The 26,343-nt window shown below is 44.1% G+C and overlaps 1 protein-coding gene and 1 long non-coding RNA gene across 4 annotated transcripts in view; one reads left to right on the forward strand and one right to left on the reverse strand.

The window, feature by feature from the left end:
* Positions 1-26,343, forward strand: part of Lcp1 (lymphocyte cytosolic protein 1) — a 91,379-nt gene that overhangs the window by 52,318 nt on the left and 12,718 nt on the right. For all 3 annotated transcript variants that reach the window (XM_060391454.1, XM_060391453.1, XM_060391455.1), the window contains 12 exons: positions 7,057-7,146; positions 8,179-8,342; positions 9,067-9,196; positions 10,987-11,119; positions 12,967-13,048; positions 14,496-14,661; positions 15,800-15,942; positions 18,486-18,581; positions 20,338-20,533; positions 22,419-22,497; positions 23,039-23,153; positions 24,092-24,225. In XM_060391454.1, the coding sequence (XP_060247437.1) occupies positions 7,080-7,146; positions 8,179-8,342; positions 9,067-9,196; positions 10,987-11,119; positions 12,967-13,048; positions 14,496-14,661; positions 15,800-15,942; positions 18,486-18,581; positions 20,338-20,533; positions 22,419-22,497; positions 23,039-23,153; positions 24,092-24,225 (1,505 nt within the window). In that variant the 5' untranslated portion in view covers positions 7,057-7,079. The remainder of the gene's footprint in view (positions 1-7,056; positions 7,147-8,178; positions 8,343-9,066; positions 9,197-10,986; positions 11,120-12,966; positions 13,049-14,495; positions 14,662-15,799; positions 15,943-18,485; positions 18,582-20,337; positions 20,534-22,418; positions 22,498-23,038; positions 23,154-24,091; positions 24,226-26,343) is intronic.
* On the reverse strand, positions 5,764-17,837 carry LOC132656512 (uncharacterized). The gene is made up of 3 exons (XR_009594266.1): positions 17,686-17,837; positions 6,565-6,874; positions 5,764-6,313 (listed from the first exon to the last, which is right to left on the reverse strand). It is a non-coding gene; the product is annotated as an uncharacterized LOC132656512 (long non-coding RNA).

Genomic DNA, 26,343 nt, shown 5'->3' on the forward strand with positions numbered 1-26,343 from the left:
ATAACGGTTCTGTAACCCCGTCGGGAATCTCATGGCTCTTTATAGCAACTTGTATACTCCCATGTTCACTGGTTAAGGAAGCTGGCACAAACTCAGAAGACAGCAATGCAAATTAATTTAAAAGTTGGGAAAGAAACTCCTAAACCAACATCTAGAAAGGATAAACCATCTCCGGGGGTGGGAGATTTATGAATCGAACAGCTCCTGTAGCTCCCCCTGAGATTAGCCAAAGAAAGAAGGAGCTGTAATCGCATCGGCAAAGATTTAGGTTACAAGGCAGGGATATGAGACACCAGAGAGGTTATAGGGTTTCCTTATTTGGGTCTTTTAAAAGAAAATACTAGATGACTCTCTTTCTGGGACAGTCTGTTCACTGTCTTGCCTAGAAGCTAGGGATGAACTGGATCAGCTTGTCTTTAACTGTGTGTGATGACATCCCAGAAAATAGGTCCCACAGGCCACTTTGACAGCTCTCCTGCTCTGAACTGCTCCGCTGGGCAGCTGAGCAGGGCCGTCTGCCTGGGGTCCGTGAGGAGATGCATCTGGAACAGCTGTGTGTGCTGAGGAGGTAAGAGCGGCGGGTGACAGAGACTGGCCCCTGGGAGCCAGGCCCCCTCCCCCACTTGCTCACACAGCCACTGCTCCTTAGGGCATTCATACCAACTGCAAGCGTGGCTCTAATCTACGTATCCACTGCTCAGCCACAGAGTGGAATCTTGACACTTTTGACATGGGAGAGACTTCCTCTCTCGATTTAGGGATGAGGAACCCGAGGCCCAGAGAACAAGCGGGAGAGGAGGCAGGCAAGCTGTCCTCCTGAGAGCCTAGACAGGACTTCCCTTCAGTCCTCCTGCCCATTACTTCAGTTGAGACTCATTTGGCGCACTTATTCATTTGGTGGATTGTGTAGGATGATTTGAGTGTCTGGTGTTTTTATTTATTTATACCTGTATTTCTGTATTTCGAGACAGGGTAGTACTGCCTGGCCTGGAACTCTCACCATGTAGCAAAGGCTGGCCTCAAACTCATGGAGATCTTCCTGCCTCTGTAGCAGGTGTGATCAGCTTATAGGTCCATGCCATGATGTCCGGGATGCTATTTTAATTTTAGATAGGCTTCTATGTTCATTATCCTATAGTCTTCTTTTTTTTTTTTCAATTCTCAAAGGTCTATGTTTAACCTTTTCACTCATTTGTTCGTGAGCTCCAGAAATTCTCGCTTTGTTAACCATTTTACATTACATTCATCATTTATGTGTTACATTCAAAACTTGACATTTAACTGTGGGCTTCATCAAGCTGTAGACTCTTTGGATCTCGTGTTCTTGTACTATTTCCTGCATCCTCCAGCAGCTAGAGCAAAGCATCTCGGTGGGGGTGAAAGGATGAGTGTGTGGTGTTTGATACTCAGGTAGCAATATCAGTATGTTGACTGGTATCAATTCTTTGAACAAATGTGTTTGGCATGTCCTGAGCTTTCGATATGGAGGAAGCGTGGTTCTTAAAATTCATGTGCTAGAAGGTAGGACGAAAAGCAGCTGTGGGTTCCCAAGAGGCTAATACCAGAGGTACTAGTACCAGGGAAAAGGGTGCTGGAGGCCCTGCGGTATCCTCAAACTCCAGCCTGCCATATCATCCTTGGTTTGGATAAATTAGCAGAGAGCAGAGGTGTTGGGGATGTTCTGGGAAGGACGGATTGAGGAACATGGTCCCTTGAGTTGGAGACAGGGCTGGGATCTGCATGCCTGGTTCTGTCTGGATAGTGTCAGAAGCTCCTCAATTGAATGGCGACCCATAGAGGCTTTCAGAGCACCACGGTGGTGAGCTTGTCAGAGTGCTGTGGCCTGAGGCTTTCCTAATGGTGTTTACACAGCCCAGGCTTGCTGTGACAGGCCTCCTTTGTCTTCTTCCCTGAGGCCCTTAGGTCACAGGCTACAGAGAAAGGATTCTGTGCCCTAGAATAGCCTGTGGGGAAACTGGTGCATTTGCAGAAAGGAAAAAAAAATAAATAAATAAAAGGCCAAATTTGAGGTTTAACTTCATAATAAAGATTTGTAAGAGTCCCTCTAAGTACCCATTTATATCCGAGGCCATTTGTAACCGAATTCGTTTTTTAGAAGGAGTGTTTGGGTGTTTGCCTTCTTGTATGCCTGTGTACTGGTTGTGTGCCTGGCGCCTGTGGGGGTCTGAAGAGGAAGCTGGATCCCTGGAGCTGGAGTTACTGGAGTTACAGACAGTTACGAGCCCTGGGTGTTGGAAATCAAAACCACCTTCTCTGCCAGAGCAGCCAGTGCTCTCAACCACAGAGCCATTTCTCCAATCCCTATAATCGAACAGTTGAAATAAAACCAAAGTCATTTAAAAACTGTACTTTCAGAGTCATCATTTCTATGGAAGTTAGGATGCAGACCTGGTATCCGTGGACATTTTCCATTAGCTCTCCTTAAGGGTGTCCCTGTTAGACAGGAAGGTAGCACCAAGCAAGAGCAAACATTTTCCCCCCTTTTAAACGGTGAGCGTTTTCTTTCGCTGCAGAATCTTGTGACATTTTTGCTCCATGTCTTAGTCATCTTAAGCTACACTTGGCCAGGTACTGTTGGTGTTGCCCAGACGGTGTGTTTGCAGTTATTCCCAGCTCGCAGAGGTGTCTGGGAGGTTTGTAGTTTCCCCTGCAGCTGTCCTGAGGTTGCTGAGATGCAACTGGGACCATGAGTCAGAAATCTCCAGTCTTCCTTCACCTACAGAGTCAAATTGCAAGGAAAGTGGGGCACAGTCAGAACGGTTCCTTGATCATGCGATACGGGGTGGCAGATGCCCCAGGACTCTAGCAGGGTGATAACTGCTCATCACTGTCCCTCTTCTCAACACTGATAAACCCTGAGTACCCTGAATAACAATATCAAGACAGGCCACTTTTCCCCTCCTCTTGCTGTTTTCGTGAGCATTTCTGCAACTGAGAAATTTCCACCTGCAAGTAATCGCTCACTTAGAGGAGCCGTTTTCTTCTGCCAATCCCTCAGCATTGTGTTCTGGAAACACCTATAAATGGCTTCTCCATTCAGACTTCAGGAAATATGAGTCAAATACTTTGGTAATAACTCATCCTCTGAGTCACTGGCCTTGACCCATCTGGAAAACACCATATATCTGGAAGCAGAGACAGAGACCTTGTCACCTTTGAAGAAAGAACATATTTTGTGGCTTCTGCAGCTTGGGGGGCTTCTTGAGCTAAGGCCTAGTCTTAAAATTTTAAAAAAGAAAGAAAGAAAAAGAAAACCTAGTGATCTCTTTAGCCAACTGTCCTGAGATTCTGCGGGGAGTGTTCTGTAAAGCTGGAGTTCTCACAGGGAAACTAGCAGCCAGAAGTGACCCAGAAAAAAATGATTTGTCTTCTTAGATCTGTGATTTGGGGAGTGATTCATAAATGAAGTTCCTGGACCGACTGCTGATTTAAATGGTTTCTGGCAGGGCACTGTTGAACGACGCAGTCATCAGAAAGGGTAAAGGTTCTTGAGCCTGATGACTTGAGTTTGATCCCTGGGTCCCACGTAGTGAAAGGAGGGCAACTGACTCCTTTAAGTTGTCCTCTTTGTGGTACACCCACACCCATACACTCCCCGACACTATTACATGCAATTAAATGTTTCACCAAAAGGGAGGGCATGGGGGGAGGCTGGGGCTATAGCCTCATATTGACATATGGTTAACATATATAGGCCCCAGCTCCCGAAAGAAATTAATAAATAAATTGGAACTTACCGCAGGGTCTGTAAACCTGAGTCGAAAGTATTCATTCATGCCCTGGAAGACACACGCATGCTTTCTTGACCTCTCCCCTCCTTTGGGACTTCAGAGTATAGGACCCTTTACTGCTGCCTATTTGGTGCTAGTATTGCTAAGTGCCATCTCCCCCCAGGGACCGGGCCGGTAGGGGATAAGCCAGACCACCCCTTCAGATGTGCATGAATAAAAATGGGCACAGTCCCCTGAGGCAAACACATCAGCTATGTACGATACCTAACATTAGGTGCCGCTGCAGCGATGCCCTTCTTAGGCGCGGCTGGTCTGCGTGTTGTAATAGTAGTCATGTCCTGCCCCACTCTGCGGAAGCGAGTCTCCTCTCAGTCAGGGTCTTTACTGACCCTTTTAGAGGTAGCTTCACCCTCTCTCTTCTCTTCGCTGCCCTGGGAACACCAGCCGGGCCTCTGGCACACAGACAAAGCATTTCACGTAGTTCCATAGCGGTTTTCTTGCGTATAAATCAGAGCACGGTAATAAACTTCGTCTGATGTTCTTCATCTCTAAAAGCAGGGTTGTTTCAAGGTCCTACTGCTCAGTGTAAAAGGTGAAAGAAACGCTGCAATCTGTGTAAATCTGGGCCCTACAACAGCTCACAGTGGTCACAGCAACTTAAACTGTCAACTGCAACCTCTCCTCTTCAGTCTACTTGTGACACTACGTAAACTCTCCTTCCTTCCTTCTTTCCATCCTTCCTTCCTTCCTTTCTTCCTTCCTTCCCTCCCTTCTTCCTTCCCCTCAATCTCTCCTTTCTTCTTCCTTCCTTCCTTCCTTTCTTTCTTTTGTGCTTTATTTCCTTCTTTCTTTCTTTGTTCAAAGCCATTGAACTACTGGAGACTTGGGGATTTTTAAACATGAAATTAATCTTGCATCTCTGAGATGATCCTCCTGCTTGAAAACCTCTGAAAAGTATATTCCTAGGTGTTATACTAGGTGTTTGTTCCTGACCAACACACTGGTTTTATTTTGTTGTTTTGGGTTTCTTTTTTTGTTTTGTTTTTCGAGACAGTGTTTCTTCGTGTAGTCCTGGCTGTCTTGGAACTCACTAGACCAAGCTGGCCTGGAAGTCAGAGATCCCCATGCCTCTGTCTCCCGAGTGCTAGGATTAAAGATGTGCGCCACCATGCCCTGCTAACTGTGTTTTAAGATAACCGTTTTTCTCTTTTAAGGGCATATGGACCATGAAAACTGGAGAGACATGAGATATTTATGGCAAAATATTTCTTCTTCGCTATACCATGATCTTTAGAGTTCCTTTTTCACCTGGTGCTATGGTTCTTTTGTTGCTTCTTTCTTTAAAAATATTTATATTTTTATTTATGCATATGTGGGTGCCTGCATGAGTTTATGTGAACAACATTTGTACAGTTGAGGCCAGAGGACATTGGGTCTCCTGGGGTTGGAGTTACAGGTGTTGGTGGGGGTACCTGATGTGGGTGCTAGGAATGGAATCCAGGTCCTCTGCTAGGGTAGTATATGCTCTTGACTGCTAAGCTGTCCTGCCAATTCCCCAGGTCATCATTCCTGTGTTTACTTAAACCTTTCAGCAGTCTCTCACAGTGTTCAATAATCGCACACTCTTCTGTGAAAACATAGGGCCAGGTTGGGATTCCACAACCCTGTTCACTCTCGCACTCTTAATATTTATAATTTAAGGTAACTAACAAGTTCATACTTTACTTGAAATAAAGAGCGGGGTGTGGCTCATAGTAGGTGTTCATAAAAAATGTGTTGAACGTAAGGATGTGTCTCCTCCTGTGGATACCCACAAACCAAGTTGTAAGTTGGTTCCTTTCCCTTGACTTGGAGATACAACACGACCTCATCTCTTCATCACCATATGCATCTATAGGAGCTGGAGACATGTATGAAAGGCCAGAAAATTATCTACATAGTTGTACTTTAACTCGTTTAAAAAGCCTTTTATGATCGATTAGAAATTTATTTTATTATCATTAGCCTTCTATATCTAACAAGATAGTGGTATGATGGGTTCTCTGGAGGAATGTAGGACATGCTGAAGGCTGGTTGTACAATCACACCCTCATTCACAGAGCACAGCAACCCCCAAGAGACACGTACTAGTGATCTGACTGCCACCTTCCCTCCATGCCCTCTCCTTCTCCATCCTTCTCCTCTTACAGTCATTTTTTGCAAAACTCCTTTGAACTAAGATACAAATGTGGGTATCAGTTGTTGTTGAGAACAAGTACAGCACCTCAGAGTGATGTAAAACATTAAAAAAAAAAGGAAAGTGATTTAAAGTGCCCTTGCCACAGATTTGAAACCTTTTAAAATAGATAATTTTGTTTCAGTGGTCAGAATGAAATTATAGTTAGACGTGTCATCGGCCAGCTTTCCACTCCTCACCAGGAAATCCAGCGGACTTCTGTGAAACCCCCATTTGATGTGTATGTAGATTAACAAGAAGCCAAGGATAGACGTCCATTTTTCCAGCTCATTCTTTCTGACCGCTAGAGGGAAGCAGTGATGCTCAGGAATAGCAGCAAGCTTTTCTGAGAAAACAAAAAAAAATGTGTTTCTGATTTTCACATACTAATTTTTAAAAGGTGGCCTCCTTTCTTCATCCTTGACTATACACGGTCAAACTTATGCATAGAACTCTTTGAATCTATAAAGCATTTTTACTGGCTTGGCCAAGAATTAATTTAAGAGGTAATCATGGTGACATTTGTAAAGATGCTGATTAAACATGTTTTGATTGCGTATTTCTGTGTTAAATTACTCCAGAATATAGTAACCTTACCACCTCTGTCCCTGTTTCTTGTAATGTTGGCTCAGAGTTCAAGGCCTGCTCAGATGGCTGCCAGGTGAATCCGTTAGCTGGGGGTTCGTGACGGGCTGGTATTTAGTTCTCCTTCAATGTCTTCCTCATGAGACTGGTGGGTTCAACAAAGGATGAGCAGTCCAAGAATGAACATTACAAAGTGAATGAGGTGGGAATTTCCAGTCCTGGGTGTCATTTCCCCCGTCTTCTGGTTGTCACAGAAATCCTTCAGTCAGCCGGATTAAAAGGTCAAAAATAATTCACACGTCCTCACCATGTCAGAAGCCAACTGTTGGCACAGGGAGGGAAGAAATTGTAGGCAGCTGTCTTTGATGACCCCATATGGGAGGCTGGGACATTTTGAAAGATGGCTACTAGCCATGGAGGATGGGGAGAACGCGTCCTCTAACAAACAGGCTTTGTTCTGAACTGAGGTGCCCAACGCTCACTCCTCTGTCCTCCTCCTCTCAGGTCTGTCAGCTAAAGCAGTCAAAATGGCCACCCGAGGATCAGTGTCTGATGAAGAAATGATGGAGCTCAGAGAGGCTTTTGCCAAAGTCGGTGAGTGGACCCAACACCCTGCTTGCACCATTCTCTAGTGAGTTGCTCCATGAACTGGTTAAAAGCAGGGGTTCACAACCTGTGGGTCCGTTTGGGTCAACCTTTCCTTTCACAGGGGTCACCTAAGAATCATGTTATGGCTGGGGGTCACCACAACGTGAGGAGCTGGATTAAAGGGTGACGACATTGGGAAGGTTGAGAACCCAGGAGAGTTGATTTCTGAAAGGTGTGCTTGAAAACAACAACAAAAGAAACAAAAACAAAAACAAAAACGCTTCCTTCCTGGTTAAAACAAGGAACACCTCTTGCTCACCTGCAGCCTTTCCCTGCAGATGATTGCTTTGCATCATTATTTACTTCTCAGGAGCTTTCATCTGACCTCCTTATTTTAATATCCGTTCACTCCTCACCGGTAAGCTTGCGGTTTCCTTTTGAGTTTCCATAAGAATTCCCAAGAGATCGCAGGAATGAGGAGAGGGCTCAGCCAGTAAGTGTTGCCACTTAAGCATCAGGACCTGAGTTTGATCTCCCAGCGCCCAAAGAAAATGCTGGGCGTGGTGGCATGTGCTCGTCATCCCAGCCCTGGGACATTGGAGATGGGTGAGTCCTTAGGCCTCACAAACCAGCTAGTCTAGCCAACTGGTGAGCTACAGCTTCAGTGTGAGAACGCTGTCTTGAAAAACAAGATGGCTCCTGAGGATCAACACCTAAGGTTGTCCTCTGACCTCCACCTGTAGGTATGCCCTCTCTCACACACATGAACATGTATACTCGCCCTTTCATGTATGCCTGAGTTTCTAAATATCATGGTACTGGAAGCTTTGAAATCATGAGCCGTCTCCTGTGGCTGTTGGAAGTGATGTGATTGTCTGGCTGCAGTAGCAATGGCCCTCCTGGCAGATACTTGCCTCCGTCTGGGTCAGGCTGAGACCCGTGACTCCCTCCAGCCACACCTGTCATCTAGTATCTCTTGCCTTTCTAACGATTGTGTCCAGGTTACCCCAAAGCTTCACTCTATCCTTTGTGTTACAGATACCGATGGCAATGGCTACATCAGCTGCAGTGAGCTGAATGACCTGTTCAAGGCTGCCTGCCTGCCTCTGCCTGGGTACCGAGTGAGAGAGATCACAGAAAACCTGATGGCCACGGGTGATCTGGACCAAGACGGGAAGATCAGCTTCGATGAATTCATCAAGGTGAACATAATACTGAATTCAAGGTTGACCCATTTGAAACTTGAACTCAGTGCCAGTAAATATCCGGAGAGATGATCTTTCCCTTCCTGCTTCATTTGTTCTAGTCTTACCTTTGTGGTTTTCTTGACTGCAGCTTGGAATTCTAAAAATGCCTTCAATCTAGCTGGGTGTGTGTATTAGTTAGGGTTTTATCACTGTGAAGGGATGCCATGGCCATGGCAACTTTTTTAAAGAAAAACATTTAATTGGGGCCGGCTTACCGTTTCAAAGGTTTAGTCCATCATCATCGTGGCGGGGAGCATGGAAGCATATAGGCAGAGCTGGTGTGAGAGAAGAAGCTGAGAGTGCTACATCTTGATCCACAGGCAGAGGAGACTGTGTGCCGCACTAGGCGTAGCTTGAGCATTGGAGACCTCAAAGCCTGCCTCCAGGGTGACACACTTCCTCCAACAAAGCCACACCTACTCCAACATGGCCATGCCCCCTAATGGTGCCACTCCCAAAGGGCCAAGCGTTCAAACACATGAGTCTGTGGGGGCCATTCCTATTCAACCCACCACAGTGTGGTGGTCCACCTCTGTAATCCCTGTCTAAGGCAAGAGGATTGTTTTGAGTTCGAGGCCAGCCTGGGCTACATAATGAGCACCAGGTCAGCTTAAGCTGTATAATAAGACCCAAAAAATCAAAACCAAATGAACCAAATATATATATTACGGTTTTACAGGTCTTCCATGGCCTAAAAAGCACCGAGGTTGCCAAAACTTTCCGGAAAGCCATCAACAAGAAGGAAGGAATCTGTGCGATTGGCGGCACCTCTGAGCAGTCCAGCGTTGGCACCCAACACTCCTACTCAGGTGAGCGGTGCTGATGGGTGGGGAGCAGAGGTAGAGAGCCTGAGAGATGACGGAGTTGAGGATTGGAGGAAAATAAGATGAGGAGAAAGGGCCCAGGCTTTCTGGGGTGACAGAGTTGGTATTTGGTATGCAAACCAAAGGGATAAAAGCAAAGAAGCAAGCACACCTGCACGGATAGAAACCCATCTTCCCACGTTAGTGGACCAGTTCCAGGCACGGGACACAGGAGCTGCCTGAGCTCCAGGGAGCTTCCTGTCCTGAGTGATCTCATTTGCATTTCAAATATGCTTTAAAAGCTCCCAAAAACTTCTTTAAAAATCATATGGGCAAAATTAGCCCTTTCAGTCTTAGTCTTCAATATAATGATTATTCTCAACACCTGCTGAGTGGCCAAAAAAATATTGATTGGGGAAAGAAGTTTTCTATTTATTCTAAAGGCTGATGTGAAGCAGCCTTAATGGAAGCTTCTAAGATCCCAAATGGTGCAGTTATTTAGCATTTCCCAAATTTCAGTTTTCTAAAAGATGAGTCAATGTTAAAGATAAGTTTGTGGATAGACATTGCTCACAGTTGATGAGACAAAGTTTAGCCTTTCTTATTTAAAATGTACTTTTATTTTTTGAGAATTTTAAATGATGAATTTTGGACATTTATGCCCCTCTCTCAACTCCCCCATAACCATATTCTCCACTCTCCCATCCCTTCCTACTCTATTTTGAGATTTTTTTTCTTTTTTTCCTTTCCCCCCTGAGTCTAATTTCTGTTACTTAGTTAGTCTTGGGAGTGGGCCCTGCCCTGGCGTATGGTTGACCTACCAGGTGTCATATCATTATAGAAAATGGACTCTCCCTCTCCTTGGATAGTGGTGGGATTTTATCCCTGCCTTTCCCCTTGCATACTGCAATTTTGTCTGGCTAGAGCTTGCTCAGACCTTGTGCATACTGTCATAATCACTGTTCCTATGTGCAACTGCCCAGTTGCCTCTGGTAAACGCTGTTTCCTGATATTAACAGCTACCTCTGGCTCTTACAATCTTTCCAGCCTGGAGGGTGGGGCTGTGATAGGTATGTCCCCTTTAGGGTGAGCACTCCACAGCTTCATGTTCTCTGCAAGTTGATCAGCCAGGGATCTCTGTGTTAACTGCCATCTACTGAAAGCTTCTCCTACACGGATTGAGAGATGCCCTATCATGTCGTAAGAATCAGTTTCTAACTATGTTCATTGAGCAGAGCAATAATGTGTTCTCTACTAAGGCCTGTGGCCTGCACAGCCACAGGTTCTTGGGCCTTTTAACAGGGCCGGGTATGGATTTTATTTCATGAAGTGGATCTTAGATTCAGTTGCGCTAGTAAGTCTATCTTATCAAACCAGTTATTGTTGTAGTTTTCATGGCTCTGAAAGTACCCAATATTTTCTAGCCTTGTTCTTTGTTTTCTAATCTAAGAATTTTCAAACCTTTATTATATCAAAGTTATGAATCTACAGGACAGTGATTCACTATGCAGTCTTTACCTAGCTTCAACAATCAGAATTCCTCCAAGAGACGCTTGTTTTCAGTGACACGCAATTTCCAAAGCATGGTACTAGGGAGAAGGCAGAGCCTTGGGTTTTACCAAGACTTTAAAAAAAAAATCTCTGATTTCCAAAACTAGTACATACAAGATGATGAGATAGTGGCCTGGTTAACCTTGTAGTATCTCTCTCGAGCATGAGAATGTGAGGTCCATATGGATAATGTCTTTGTCTGGTTTTCATGTTGCATGTCAGTCACTTCAATTCTGTATTTGTAGAGGAAGAAAAGTATGCCTTCGTCAACTGGATAAACAAAGCCCTGGAGAATGACCCTGACTGCCGGCATGTCATCCCCATGAACCCAAACACCGATGATCTCTTCAACGCTGTAGGGGATGGCATAGTTCTTTGGTAAATGAAAGTTCCTTCTGGATTTTCAAAGAATCTTCTCTTGCCCTGCTTTTTAATGAAATATCAGCAGCTGAGTGTGTTTACTGTCAGCCACTTCTCTTGATGCTTACATGGGTGTGGGGTACCTTGATGAACTCCCCTTGAGAGGGTCCAGGGGAATAAAGTAACCTCAGAAGCTAACTGTAGTAAAAGCCATAAAACTGCTGTTGTTTGAATGGAGAGAAGAGATGCAGAGTACAAAGATGAGCTTATCCATAAACTGAGACACGGCGGTGCGGGCCGTAGCAGTTACTTTTGGGGTCATCTGAACATGACCTACCCTGATGGTGGATAGACTAGAGAAAGGAGGCAAGGGAGTGGAAGTTTGTTTAAATATGCATGAATGTGCACATCTAGACATGTAAGCAGGCCCACAGACGACAGAGTTATGAAAATAGATGTTTAAAAGTAACTATAGGATAGTTTATTAAAATTGATTTCTCACTAAAAGGAAACAGTCACCTTTTCCAATTTCTTTTTTTAAATTTGCTTTTTGGGGGACCAAGAGATTGGCCAGTGGGTCAAGGCACCTTCCACCAAGCCTGATGCCCTAAGTTCAACCCTGAGGAAGAGGGAACTGTGACTCTTGCAAGTTGTCCTCTGATCTCCACACACAGTCACACATGCACACACACACACACACATGCACATAAATAAGTAAAAGTGATCAAAATTTTTTGGGTTTGTTCCATCTGGATGTTTTTGCCCTAGGGCGTAAAACTCAGGGCTTCCTCCATCTTGGGCAAGGCCCGCCCCACTGAGCCACATTTCCAGCCTCCCTTTTGCTCTTTTACAATATCGAGCCAGGGCTGTGGTAAGGTGGCTGGACTGGCCTTGAGCCCATTCTGTAACCCAGACAGGCCTTGGACCTGTCATCCTCCTGCCTCAGCCTCCTGAGCAGCTGAGATTACGGGCCTGCACTACCAAGTCTGGCTTCCTTTTGGAGATCTGTCTTCCATTTTTTTCTTTAAATAAAATGGAAGTTACTGAGAGATTTCGTTTTATTCCCTATTGAAGATTAAACAAAGAATAACTTGGACAAAATCAGTTTTTCATGAACAACAATTGCTTGCTTTAGATGTCTGATCACTGTATTGGAAATACTTACATGAGGAAAACTTATTGCCCATTGATCAAATGGCTATGGAATGATAGGAGAAGCCATTATATGTTTAGTTAAAGGTATTGATCAGATGTCAAATGGAAATGTAGACATTATATAAACCCAGAAATATATCAACAGTCTCTTGCGTAGTGGGGACAATTTACAAGGCTAAGAAGGTCACGAGGGATTTGCTTTAATTATCCACCGAGAATTCAATAATGTTCTAAGGCAGTAGTTTTCCTCCGGTGGGCTGTGACTCTTTGGGGTCACATATCAGATATCCTGGGTCTCAAGACATTTACATTGTGATTCATAACAGTAGCAAAACTACAGCTATGAGGTAGCAAGGAAATAATTATATGGTTGGGGGTCACCACGACATGAGGAATTGTATTAAAGGGTCTCAGCATTAGGAAGGCTGAGAGCCACCCTTCCAAGGGAAACCGGGCACGTTTATAGCTTAGGTGAGTGAATGGAGCAGGACCATCACTTCTTACCTCCGTGTGCTGAGGTGGCTTCGTGAGCATTGCCGGTTCCCACAGAGACTCGGAACCTACCCACGGTGGCACAGATTGTTTACAGGGTGTGTAAAGAATGTGGTGCTGACATGCTTACTTCAGGTCCTGCTGGAACTTAAATCTAATAGTACGGGACTCTGCCGCCCAGAAAGCAGCTTCCTTTAATTTTGCTGTTTCTCTTTCAGTAAAATGGTCAACCTGTCAGTGCCAGACACAATTGATGAGAGGACAATCAATAAAAAGAAGCTCACACCTTTCACCATTCAGGTTTGTCTCCCCGCTGCTCCCCAAGTGTGGCCTCTGGCTGGTGAGAGTGCGCGTGCGCCATCGCTGCTGAGTCAGCATTCTGCAAGCCCTCAGCCTTCCTTCCCCCAAACCTAGGCATTGCCTAATGGTGTCTTACACCCAGTGGATAGAAGAATACATTTTGTCTCATGTTTTACTGCTGTATCAGTCAAGAAAGGAGGTTAGAATGTGCAGCTGGGTTTGTTTAAGCCACGTAAGAATAAAATTCCTATTGGCTGAAATTGTAACATAAGTTTTTCTTACCAATTTATCTTTGACTTGGTGCCAGACACATAGCATTAGCTGAAAAGAGAAGCCTTTCTAAGCAAGGAAAGGATGAAAAATGGGAAATGCTCTGGAGGCCTCCACAGCCCTTCTGACACAGCCAAGATTGGAATACATACAACCTGCTTCTATCCCTCCATTTGCTGATTAACCGAAACGGTCACTAGCAGGAAATCCACTGTGTTTCTAGCTTATGTCCCAGTATTTTAACCTTATTGTAATTCTCTAGCTCAGAAACCACGTCTAATACCTCAAATCATGAATAATCCATTGTTTCCTGTTTGGACTTGAGCAACTCTATGTCCTTTTAAAATGGAAACGTTACCAAATTGGGAACAATAATTGAACAAATGGAAGTGTATTTACCGTTAGATTTACTCCGAATCTTGGCTATAATAGAAACAGTATTTTTAAAAATTTATTATTTGGAGTGGTTGGGAAGGACTTTCTGGTAGAGTTTGTTTAGTTCTTAATTTATCATACATACAAAAAAAAAAAAAAAAAAGCTTACCTACTTCTCTGACCCTGACCTCTTCCTTAAAGAGGACATGGAGATTGAGCACTCCAGCTCTTCCAAGCACCCCGGGACCTGCACACCTGTGTGCATCTGCACACTTCTTAATTAGCATGGAGACTCAGTAGCTCGGTCTGTTAAAAACCCATTCATCTTCTCTGGGAATTTGATTTATATCATTTTCTTTCCACGACATTACATTTGCAAATCAAAAAGGCCATTCTGTTGTTCTTTATTTTTTTTAATGACCCTAATTTACATCAACAATTGGCCTTCTTAGCCATAGGCTGTGACAGGGCAATGACTTCCTCCAGCTAACAGAGGCTTTAGGTGTACAGGCTTCCTCAGAGGGCAAAACAGAGAACACAGGACTCATTAATCTCATGCCAGGGTCTTCCAAACTGGGTGCTGGTCTGACTGAGTAGGCCACTGCAGAAGCTCAGTGTGTGGGTTATTAGGTCTTTCTTCCTTATTATTTTACTGCTTTTCCTCAGTGTTAAAAGTAGCGAAGACCTTGCCTCTGGGTCTGTGAGCATGCCAGAAGGACAACAGCCCAGCTGTTGCTCATCATTTGGCCTCAGCCAAGTGAAGGCACCAACCTTGCATACTTTTTTGTTTTTTCTCCTCCAGGAAAACTTGAACTTGGCTCTGAACTCTGCCTCGGCCATTGGGTGCCACGTGGTTAACATAGGGGCTGAGGACCTGAAGGAGGGGAAGCCTTATCTGGTGCTGGGTCTCCTGTGGCAAGTCATCAAGATCGGGTTGTTTGCTGACATCGAGCTCAGCAGAAATGAAGGTAAGATAAAGCGTCAGGTGCTGTGAGTAGCGTGGCTTTCTAACCTTGCCTGTATCCGTGGCTGGCGGAAGACATTGGGCATTCTCCAGCTGAGAAAACCACTCGGTTAAAGTAGCAGACCTTCTCCATGCAAACCAGACTTTTAAAATGATAGTGCAAAGGGTTTTAGAGGCCACACGCCAGCAATAGTGCTTTGAAATATATAGCTCAAGCTGCCTGGAACCCTGGCCCAGCAGCTGCTTCACAGCTCACATTGTCTACAGAGGCTTCACAGCAAACCACATGCATGCCTGGTACCTCTGGAGACCAGAAGGTGTTTGATTCCCTGGGACTGGAGTTATAGACGTTGTGAGTCATCATGTGGGCGCTGGGAATTGAGCATGGATCCCCTGGAAGAGCAGCCATGTTCATCACTGCTGAACCATCCCTTCAGCCCCAGAGATCTGTGTTTTTAAAATCTGTGTGTTCAGATTATAATCAACAGTGAAAATGTTGAGATACCGCTTTAAAACCAAAATACTAAGCATCGCATTTAAAAAGCAAAAATTAAAAAAAAAATAGCAAATAGGAATCTTGAAACCCAAGAGAAAGAATATTGATTTGCAAAATCGAATCAACTAAATGTAAACCCAACCAAGCAAAAAATATTTATTCATCTGGGGAAACACAGAGGAAAGCTGATTGCATTGTTCAGTTGCTATAATTATACAGGTAAGCATTTGGACTATAAAACGCCAACGGGAATAGAAAAGAGAACACTGTCGTGATCACAAAATCGATCTCCTAAAAGCAGAAGTGTCACTGTGATATGAAGTGTGGTCTGATAGACCCAACAGAGTACTTCCAGGAAGTCACCACGGTAACCTTTATGCTGTAACTAGTGTTCGTAGGCAAAAGGCTTGAGATTCCTTGGTGCTTTGTCCTTTCTAATTAAAAAATAGGGACTAATAAGTTAGCTCACAATAATGTGCCACCTTTAGGAAGTGTTAGTGAGTTTCTCATTTCACGGGAAGGGCTTTAAGACATTACGTTTAGAGGGACCATGCCTCTCTTTGCTCTTCTACCAGGGCCCCATGTCAGGGGCTGCCCCCAAACATCCTTGTACTTATGTTGGGTCGTTTTCGTTGTGCCTCTCCAGCTCTGATTGCTCTTTTGAGAGAAGGAGAGAGCCTAGAGGACCTGATGAAGTTGTCCCCCGAAGAGCTCCTGCTGCGGTGGGCTAACTACCACCTGGAAAACGCAGGCTGCAACAAAATCAGCAATTTCAGCACCGACATCAAGGTAGGAGAACGCCCCTGAACACGCCACAATGCAGGGGATTTGTGGAGCCAACGGGGAAAGGACAGTTGCTGGGCCCCGTGTCTCAGCAGCTTAGGCTTCGTGTGGTTCTGTTTCAAATCACTCACCACCCCCCAAGGCTTAATGTGAAGCGCTAGTTCTGGGACACACACACACACACGGTGCCCAAGAGTCCTAGTGAAGCTTCAAGGGGAGAGGAGTCTTGCTTTGAGTTTCAGCATTAGGAAGTAGGTCATCAAGAGAGCATCATGCCGCAAGGGAAATGCTCCTTTTAAGCCAAAGCGAGTACCTGTAGGGGCTGGCGGAGTGGCTCTCAGCGGTTAACAGCTTGCTGTGTAGTCATGAGGAGCGGAGTTTAGATACCAGCATCCCCATATCAGCAAGCCTGGTATCCCATAAACCTTTGCAAGTCCAGCCCTTTGCAAGAGATCCATGCCCTCTTTTGGCCTCTGTGTATGAATGGGCAATGTGCATACGTGCAGATATATACACATGCACACACTCATGCAAGAAAATTAAAAAAAAATATTTTTTTTTTTTGCAAATAAATCTTAAGACAGGAAAGTGTCTGTAAGACTTTAATGTCTCTGGTTTTATAAATAGTGCCATCTTAGAGGGCTTCCTTTTCAAATGTTAAAATAAAGATGTCTTTCTGATCACTAATAATAGTTAGCACAGTGTTTGCTGCATGCCAGACATTGGCCTAGATACTTTAATAAGCGCGTGATTGGCTCACTGAATCCTCACCACAGGCTCTAAGGTAAGGATTTCACAAAAAAAGAAAAAAAAAAAGAACTGAGAGGTCCATAGGAGAATGGCCAGGAAGCTGAGAGGAAACAACCGCTGACAGACCGCCTAGGGTAAAAAGCACCTAAGGGGCAGCCCAGAAGCATTAGAGAGCAGTCCCTATAGCAGCCGGGTGAGCTGTGGAGGTAGGACGTTAAGAAAGACGTCAGTGTCCACCCACTCAGAGATGGAGGCTCTCTCCAAAGTGAAAGAGCGAGAGAAAAGGGCCACATGCCCTGCCTAGAGCCCGCAGGCTTATAACAGAGTAACAAAGGCCTCTGGCTGCTGCGTGGCTTGGACTGACTTGAACAGCTTGGTGCTGTTCAGTACTCGGCATATGTCAGGCGCAGAGCCAATCAGAGTAAAGCATGCAGCCGAGAAGCCCCGCCCCTTTCCCGGGCCGCTCAGCCAAGCAGGCTTGCACTGATTACCAGCGTTCTTCCAGCACCACCAGCCGAAACCGGGCTCAGGAGTTTTGTCCTGACATAGTTGGAAAACTATTAAGACCTTAGCCATGAGCCTGATTTGCTCTCGCTGAAAGGCTACATTCTTAAAGTCATTAACTATTACTTCAGACCTTGGGAAGGCCAGTGAGACACTTAAACAGTGCTTATGCGCCCTGTGTCTCTAGAGAGAGCTGCCACAGGACAGGCATGTGAGGCGTGTGCCCAGGTTACAGGCAGCGCAACCCCTGAGTTTTCAGTATTTAAACTAAACTAAAAGGCTTTCTAAAACTGTCTCAGCAAGTGAAGTGAAATTCTGTGTGCTTTCACTGACTGAGAATAAATCTGCATTTTTAAGCTCATGACTGTGAAAATTCTGTTTGTCAGTAAGCACTTTAAGGAATCCAGTAAAACCTCAGAATTCAGACCCAGCCCAACTCGTTATAACCCAGTCTGTCTATTTTCTAGTTTCTAAAAAGATATGAAATAGACTTACCATGGTGATATTTCTCCTTTACCGAAAGGCTGCTTGTGGCCTGTAATCCCAACACTTGGGAGGCTGCAGAAAGAGAACATTAGGTTCAAGGGCAGCCAGCCCAGGATGCATGATGAAACCCTGGCTCAAAAAAAAAAAGGCATTGAGCTGGTTCAGCGGACAGACACTTATAACTCCCAGGACCCACGTGGGAGAAAGGGAGAACAGGCCCTTGAACGTTGTTCTCTGACCTCCACTAGAATGTATTCCTTCCATATATGCACATAAATATATTGTAATTTGCAAAAACAAAACTAGACTACTTGCTAATGTCTCAATAATCTGTCTTTGGAATCTTTTCTTTGGCTGATTGTCCATTTGAATGTGTTTTTTTTCATTTGAATGTATTTTTAAACTCTGCTTTAAACTTCTGCTTCCTCTCTCTGTCACTCTTTTTTTTTTTAATTAACCCTTAGCTGGCTGACTTCTATAGCAGTGTAAAGGTATAGACATGTTTTCCTGTATACAATTTAATTCATGTATAAGTTGTTCACGGACAAGGAAATCTTGGTGTTGCCTTTTATGTTGGTCCTGTATTGTTTTTTTAATTGTTAGACTTTTTTTGAAGAGAAAACAGATACAGTAGACAGCTGAACAAAGTGAACCTTCCAGTTCGTGAATGTTTCTAGCTCAGTTAATTGCTACATTCCTGAATGACAAGAATAAGAAACACAGTGTTTTTAGGAAATGATTGTTGTGTTAAGCATAGTGCAATTAGCTCCACTGTTTTGAAATTGTAATTTTTTTTAACTGTTTCTCAGGACTCCAAAGCTTATTACCACCTGCTGGAGCAGGTGGCTCCAAAGGGAGATGAAGAAGGAATCCCAGCTGTTGTGATTGACATGTCAGGCCTGAGGGTAAGTCTGTGCCCACTGTCTTCAGAGAGCACCATGCCTTCTTGGTGTTCACTGTTCCTTGGTGTCTCCCTGGCCCCTGTTCTGCTTAAGTGCCTGGCAAACTATTGAACTCTGTCAGCAATTTTTGATAATAATTATGGAAAAGAAGCTGGATGTAAAACACCAGGATAAGAAATGAATAGCAATGAAATGTCATGTTCCACTCAAAGCGCCTTATAATGCCCATCGTTTCAAAGGCTCAACAACACCAACCTGGGTCGAAATATTGAAACACTGTTCTTTTTTTTTCTGTAGCTTTTTTATTTTCAATCAACTCATAATAACCATTCATTTACGATATCTACGCTCTGTTAGTTAGCTGTCTATTGCTGTGATAAAACACTGTGGCCAAAAGCAGGTTGGGGAGGAAAGGGTTTATTTGGTTTTCACTTCCCAGTCAAGTCAGGGAAGCAGAAAGCTTGGAGGAATGCTGCTTACTGTCCTGCTCAGCTTGCCTTCAAAGCCACCTCCCTAGGAGTGGCACTTTCCCCAGTGGGATGGGCTTTCCCATGTTGATCATTATCCAGAAAATGCTCTACAGACTTGCCTACTGGCCAATGTGATGGAGGCATTTTCTCCATTGAGATGACTTCAGCTTGTGTCAAGTTAACAGAAAACTGGGCAGAACATCTGCTTTGAGTGGTGATCAATCAAAAGAAAATTCTTCACAGGGTTTTGGTTTTTGGTTTTTTTTTTGTTATTGTTATTTGCTGTCGTTAGCCTTTTGTTGTTGTTGTTTTGTTTTCATTCGTGCGTGTTTCCCGGTGCTTGGGAGAGGACCCTGGGTTTCACAGTGGCGGAGGCAAGCTCTCATTCTTCAGTTTTACCACCACTTATAACCCTGATCTTCACACATTGCCTTGTCTGTTCACATGCCTCATTTATTGTCACTGGGATTAAGTCCAGTGAGTTAATATTGAAGTGAAATCCTCTCTGAAGGAGAAATGAAGCAAAAGCAAACAAGAAGTGATGTTCATGAAACGAGCATGTTGCTATTTCTGCCGCGGCCTAAGGAATAATTCTAAAGGAAGGCTCTGCTCTGTGAAAGCTCGTGGACTTTACAAAGACTGGATCATCCTCTAAGACATCTTAGTCTCCTTTTAAGAAGTCTGATTACAAATGACTGGGAATTGTCCTAACTCATTTGTGCTACAGTCCACAATCTGACATTTGCCCAAACCAAGTTTTATGCTGTATTTACCGTGGTAGTATGGAGTTCGACACTTACTTTGGATTTTAACCAACCCAGTGTGGGGAAAAGTAATTGTATGAATCAGACGTCCTTAATTTATGACTGTTACATGCCTTTTATGAATTAGAAAAAGGAATGTAAATTATTACTTAGTAGCCTTTTTAATAGCAAATTCTCACAAAGTCTGTGCAAAAAAAAAAAAAAACTGTGACAAGAGGAAGCTTAACAATTGAAATAATTTAATCAATGCAGATGGTAAGACGTCGGATTTGCATGCATTTCTATTGAAAAGGGCAACCAGCTGCTCACTTGAAATTGTTAAACGGGGAGGGGATCTTGGCCTCGGATACGGAACCTGTGACTTTGCAACTTGGGTGCGTGTGGTGTATGTAGTCGTGGGAGGCAGTTAGGTGTCGACCAGTGTTAGGCATCCAGCGTTAGTGAGACCCTGTTTTCTTTCATGGTATGCGTGCCCACATGCATACGGATCCTTGACACAGCCCCTTGACATCCTTTTCATTGCAGGAGAAGGATGACATCCAGAGGGCAGAATGCATGCTGCAGCAGGCGGAGAGGCTGGGCTGTCGGCAGTTTGTCACGGCCACCGATGTTGTCCGAGGGAACCCCAAGTTGAACCTGGCTTTCATTGCCAACCTCTTTAACAAATACCCTGCCTTGCACAAACCAGAGAACCAGGACATTGACTGGGGGGCTCTCGAAGGTAACCATAATGTAGCTGCTTAATATGTTCAGGGGGGAAAATGCTCACAGCTCTGGCTCAGTGGCAATTCAAAATCAGCCCCGAAGCAAACGCAAACCCATCAATTCTCCAATCTACAACAAATAGCGGGAATTAATCAAGTCAATTATAGCCAAGCAGCAGTAATCAAATACAATTACATCACATCCGCTCTACATCCATTATCAGAATTAACTGTTTTAGGGAAGACAATATATTTAATTATTGGATGAAATAAATTCTAAGCTCCAAAATCCTAATTTACGTACTTAATGGACCATGTTAGTTCCTAGAGGCAAGGAATGGCCACCGCTCAGCCTGTGAAGTGATATCCAACTTATTCTAGGATGTTGTTGCTCATGTTTCATTTCTGTTTTATTTCTTTTTCTGGTCATTAGAACAAGAGAGTATCTTGAAGCAGAATCCTGACAGTTATATTTTACACATTAAAGCCCTAATATGGGACAAGTGGCATGCAGCTCCAATCAGCTCAGCTTCTGCCAGCTAGTGGTTCCAGAGATGTTCACTGGGCCTTTTAAAAACATGAGCTGATCTCTACAGTGATACAAAACTAAAGTGGAAATTAATATTGAATGAACGTTGTTAACTCAAGGAGGTGCAGGTTATTTTTTTGCCCAAAGCCTTTTCACCAGTACTTTTCTCTAGTTACTGGCACAGCGTCCATCCCTATCCAGCGCTGATGCTTTGGCTAACCCATGGTTTGTTGGTTTTTCGTCCTGATCTTCAATCTGTGCATCAAGCCAACTAGTCATCCATTCCTAGCTGTCACTTTAGCACCACAGTTAGGGTCTTTCTCGATATAGCACATATACAGCAGAATCGGACGCTTCTCCTCTCTCCCCATTGCCTTCCCCACTTCCTGCATCCTCTGCCTCCCTGTAGTAATTCTCATTTCAATTTGTCATCCCATTTTGTTTTGTCTTGTTTTTATTTCAGTCTCCAAAACGAATAGTCTTGAGTTCCGCTAAGATATCTTTCTGCCCTGCACTCTTACTCGATTATGTAAACAAATACCAATAATTCTTCATTTGAAATGCCCTCGAGATTATTTTCCTTTCTCCTCTTCTGGACCCATACTGTCTCATGCGCCAGTTAGATCCTAGGGACCTGTTCCTCCATTCCTCGAGCGGTTAAATGTGTCCCACACTCCGGTACCAAATACAACCCCTTCTGTGTGTTTAATATAAACGCACATCACCCTTCAGTAATCCCGCACACCGCAGCCAGACACATCTGGCAAAGCTTTCGTTATGTCTCTGTCTTGCTCAAGAATTCATCACAGCAATCAAACAGAAGGACCTGCAGCGACTGGCACCGTCTAATATATCACCGTAAACCTGCAACCATGCATGCAGAGATTCCCAGTCCCGGCTGCAACCTGCAGGCCATCTTACCTCTGCAGCCACGCTACGCAGACCCCTGCCACACCGCTTCCCAGTGCTCTATCCGGAGAGCTCGCCTATTGCTTCCTCTGTGCGCATGTTTGCACTCTTACGTCTCATTGCCTTCCAAAATGCTCTACTCTCTCCTCACTCCTATTCAGCTTCTACTGGCCCCAGAAACGAAGCACTAGTTCCACATTTCCCAATCTGGGCTATGTTGTTCTTCCCCCGTCGCACCTGAAACGGCATAGCTGCCTCCTCCCTCCGTACATCCAGCTGGCTCTATAGACCCTACTTGGTGCCGCCACCTCTTGTTAAATGCTGTAGACATGTTTGTAGAAATTAAACGGGAAGAAATTAGCACATCTATTTCATAGCTTTCATCTGTGTTCTGTACACCATAGATAAACCTAGATTATAAGCCCCGCTCTAGAGCAGGTATTAACCAGTCTCCACTGATCTAGGTGAGACAAGGGAAGAGCGGACGTTCAGGAACTGGATGAACTCACTGGGGGTCAACCCTCGCGTCAATCACCTGTACAGGTAAGAAGAATCGGGAGCTCATCCTCCATATGTAGCACAGAGACCCCAAAAGAACGCAGGACCCCCCACGCCGTCCCACTGTGGTGTGTGCTTTCTTCCCAATGGGTACCACGGTGGGACGCAGGAATGCCACGGTGGCCTGCCTTGCTAAGAAACCCACTTCCAGAGCATCAGCTAGCACCTGCATTCAATACCACAATTACACCTCTGCAAGGTGACAACTTTCTACCCATCCACTCAGGCGCGGGCAAGTCAGAGGGTGTTAAGTCTGCGGATAAGCGTCTCATGTGCTATTGCTAAAGCCATGTCCCTTTTCCTGCCTAAAGGCAGTTCATGTCCATGGAAGAGGCATAGTTAGTCACCCGGAAGAGTAAATCTATTTCTCTGAATCCCGATGTCTACATCTTTAAAGATGGAGCTGGTCCTGGCAGACTGCCGGGGTTCGTGGGAATGTTGCAGGAACTATGAGCCTCATTTACTGTGCCGTCCCCCAAGCAGGACGCTGGATCTCTGAGAACTCTGTGTGCTTGCTTTTTTTCAGTGACTTATCGGACGCCCTGGTCATCTTCCAGCTCTATGAGAAGATCAAAGTCCCTGTTGACTGGAACAGAGTCAACAAGCCTCCCTACCCCAAGCTCGGAGGCAACATGAAAAAGGTAAACAGTGAGTTTCCTGGTGGCTCCTGAGCAGGTGGCGGGGTTAGCCTGCAGAAGCGCTTTGTGAACATTCCACCACGTGACCAGGCTTCCTCGAGTGTTTAGTGGGGATTGAATAATAGAGCAGCCGTGAGAGACCCTGTGAGTACTTCCATGACAGTGAACCCCGTCATCGCGGTTGATTACTGATCTGTGATTCGTGTTGGGTGTCCCCACACATTATCGTGAAAATTTTCCAATTGATCTAACTAATTAGAGCAAGCAAAGCCACAGGGTCTCCCTCCGGCCCCCTGCAAGATCGCCGTTCTAATTTTCTAAAGAACTGGAGCCTTGTGCTCACAGCTTGGCTGGTACGGTTTGGCTGCTGTCAACACAGGGGGGACATTGTTTTGTGACAATAGGGTTGACACAGCCACTTCCTACCACTCCTCAGCTCTGTGATTCTTCTTATATTTATTTATTTCCTGTGTGCGTGTGCAGGTTCCAAGAATGGAACTCGGTTCGTCAGACTCAGTGACAAGTTCCTTTACCCACTGAGCCATCTTGCTTGCCATCTGTGGTCCCTTAGCGATCCCTGAGTGGCCATGGGGCTATATGCCCTGCGTGTCTATCCACTGTGTACATCTGTGTACATCTTCCAGTCCGTCTGTATGCAAAAATCTAGCTATTTTAGAAGTATCACAGATGTAAGTGACGGCGGCTCGCTACATGGTGTGAATGCTCACGAGAGTCCTCATGAGAATATGTTTCTTCTGATGTGGATCATAGCATTTTCCCTTCGTAACGCACAGAACCATACTAGCACACAACCGGTCGATAGCTGAGATCATGCGGGCCTGATGTTTTATTTTGTGTCTTTATCTTTATCATCTTTTCCTGATGTTCATCATAACCGAGATGATGCCATAAAAGTCGTTTCCTTTCTGCCTCACTGACAGCTTGAGAACTGTAATTATGCAGTGGATCTGGGGAAGAATCAAGCTAAGTTCTCCCTAGTTGGCATCGCAGGACAAGATCTCAATGAAGGAAACCACACTCTCACATTGGCACTGGTTTGGCAGCTCATGAGAAGGTAATCCGATCCATGGGATGAATGAGATTTTAGTGAATGGATCATTTATCTGGAAACATAATAGGAAATTTTTAGGAAAGTGATTTAATGTAGTAAAACCATAACTTAAGTTAAATTTAGTAAATAAGGAAGTGCTTTTTGTTTTTCACTACTTTTTTCTTTTAATTTTTAATTCTTATGAAAACCTATTGTGGGTTCATTAGTGTTTTACATTATTAGTTTGTCTGAATGAATCCTACTTTTACCTTATTACGGAGTGTCCTTCTGTGTGCCTGGTCATGTTCTTGGTTCTGCACAGTTTTTCCCTGGCATTAACATAGTCACCCCTACTTCCTCTTTTGACTGGCTTATCTTTTCTCATCCTCTAACCTTCAGCTACTTAGTATCAATACAGTGAATTACTTTCAGATAGGTTTACATCTCCACCTTAGATCCTTTTCCTACATCTAGAATCCTGCTAAAAGTGCAGGTTTGTTATAATGAATAGTTTCTATTTCTATAAGCCAGAAAACCCTTTATTTCTTTTTTTTATTCCTGAAATATGTTTTCTCTGAATGTAGGGTCCTATGTTCATGTGTTTTACTTTAAGTGCTTTGAAAATACTGTTCACTGTCTTCTTGCCTGTGTTGTTAAAAGCAGAAACCCGGTGTCACCCTTGCCTTTGCTCCTGTGTATGAAATATGCTTCTTTTGAGTATGTGCAAAGTTATTTCTTGAGCATATGGATATAGTTATGGATATGTGATGGCTCCTTTTCTTGACTGTTTCTACCCACTCTTATCTTCAGTGCAAGCCCTATGCTCTTACTTCTTTGCATGGTGCCTATTCTTCTGATCATGTGCCAAACATTATAAGGCTTCCCTTCCTTGCTACAGGATATTTTTATATTCCTTTAACAATATATTGGTTTTTGTTCTGAGATGGGGTTAGGTTCAGCCCAGTTTCACTCTTTTGAGGCTTGGTTTGAGCTTACTCTTCCAGAACTCATTTCCTGCTTATTAATAAGAAACTAAATGAGCATGTTAACTGGTGACCCGTGTGTTATTAATTCTTTCCTTTCAGCTGGTGGGAACCAAATCATTTCAAGCTTCATGTGCTCTCCATGTGTTCATGCTGTTCTTTTCCCAGACACAAATGAGTGCCTTGGGCCAAACTCAGTTGAAATTTGAAGGAACCCTCTGAAGATCCCTGGGGCTTTCCTTCTTGGTTATGCTTTCCTTTTTATGCCAATACTCTCCTATCTAAAATGCTGTACTGCAAATTTTAGGCTCCTTAAATCTTCTTCAGTTTTCTCTTCGCATGCAGCTTGGAGACCTCTCTGAGATGTGCAGTCTCAGGGCTTCTTCAGCTCCCCTGTTTTCCTTCCAGAGGCCACTATCCCGTCCTTCCTTCTGTTCAAGTCTAAATCACATTGTGTGTTAGGTGTTGATGTCTGTTCCCTTTTATGTCATAATATTCTATTAATAAAGAACTTTAAAGCTTATCTCTATAAAAGTTCTTTAGTAGAGAACTTTAGATATGTTTGGGAGCCAGATGTAAACTTGGTTAATTAATAACTACCTGGTGATATTCGGATATCCGTAAGAGAATACAAATAGAAAACAGATTAAATAAAAACAAACTTGTTTCTCTTTAAATATCACATTCAGGTAGAATCTTATATCCTTCCATCAGTGTGACATAACTTACATTGTACCTTCAGGGAAGCTCTAGAAATCACATGTCAGGTTATATTCTGACTAACAAGGTCATGACAAAGACACTGTGATTGCGTCCCTCACCCAGCTTCAGCTCACATCTGCAGATCCCAATTTTCATGATTGGTTCTTGATGTAATTGTGCCATCGTTTCCACTAGCTGGAAGATAATCAGGAGTGATCATGGTGTATTTCAGTCCCCGACTCAACATTGCCTTTACCCATTCTCAAAATTGGGGCTCTCCTAACTGATAAGATATAGATTTCATGATGTGTGGGAGAGCGCAATAGCTAAAGAAATTTGAACCCTGTCTGTCTTACTGTACGTCACATGCAGTCATTATCTTAGTTCCTTTTCCATTGCTGTGATAAAAATAGCCAGGCAAAAGCAGCTCAAAGGGAAAGGGGTTTATTTTGGCTTA

Source organism: Meriones unguiculatus, chromosome 9, assembly GCF_030254825.1.
Source record: "Meriones unguiculatus strain TT.TT164.6M chromosome 9, Bangor_MerUng_6.1, whole genome shotgun sequence".
Classification (NCBI taxonomy): domain Eukaryota; kingdom Metazoa; phylum Chordata; class Mammalia; order Rodentia; family Muridae; genus Meriones; species Meriones unguiculatus.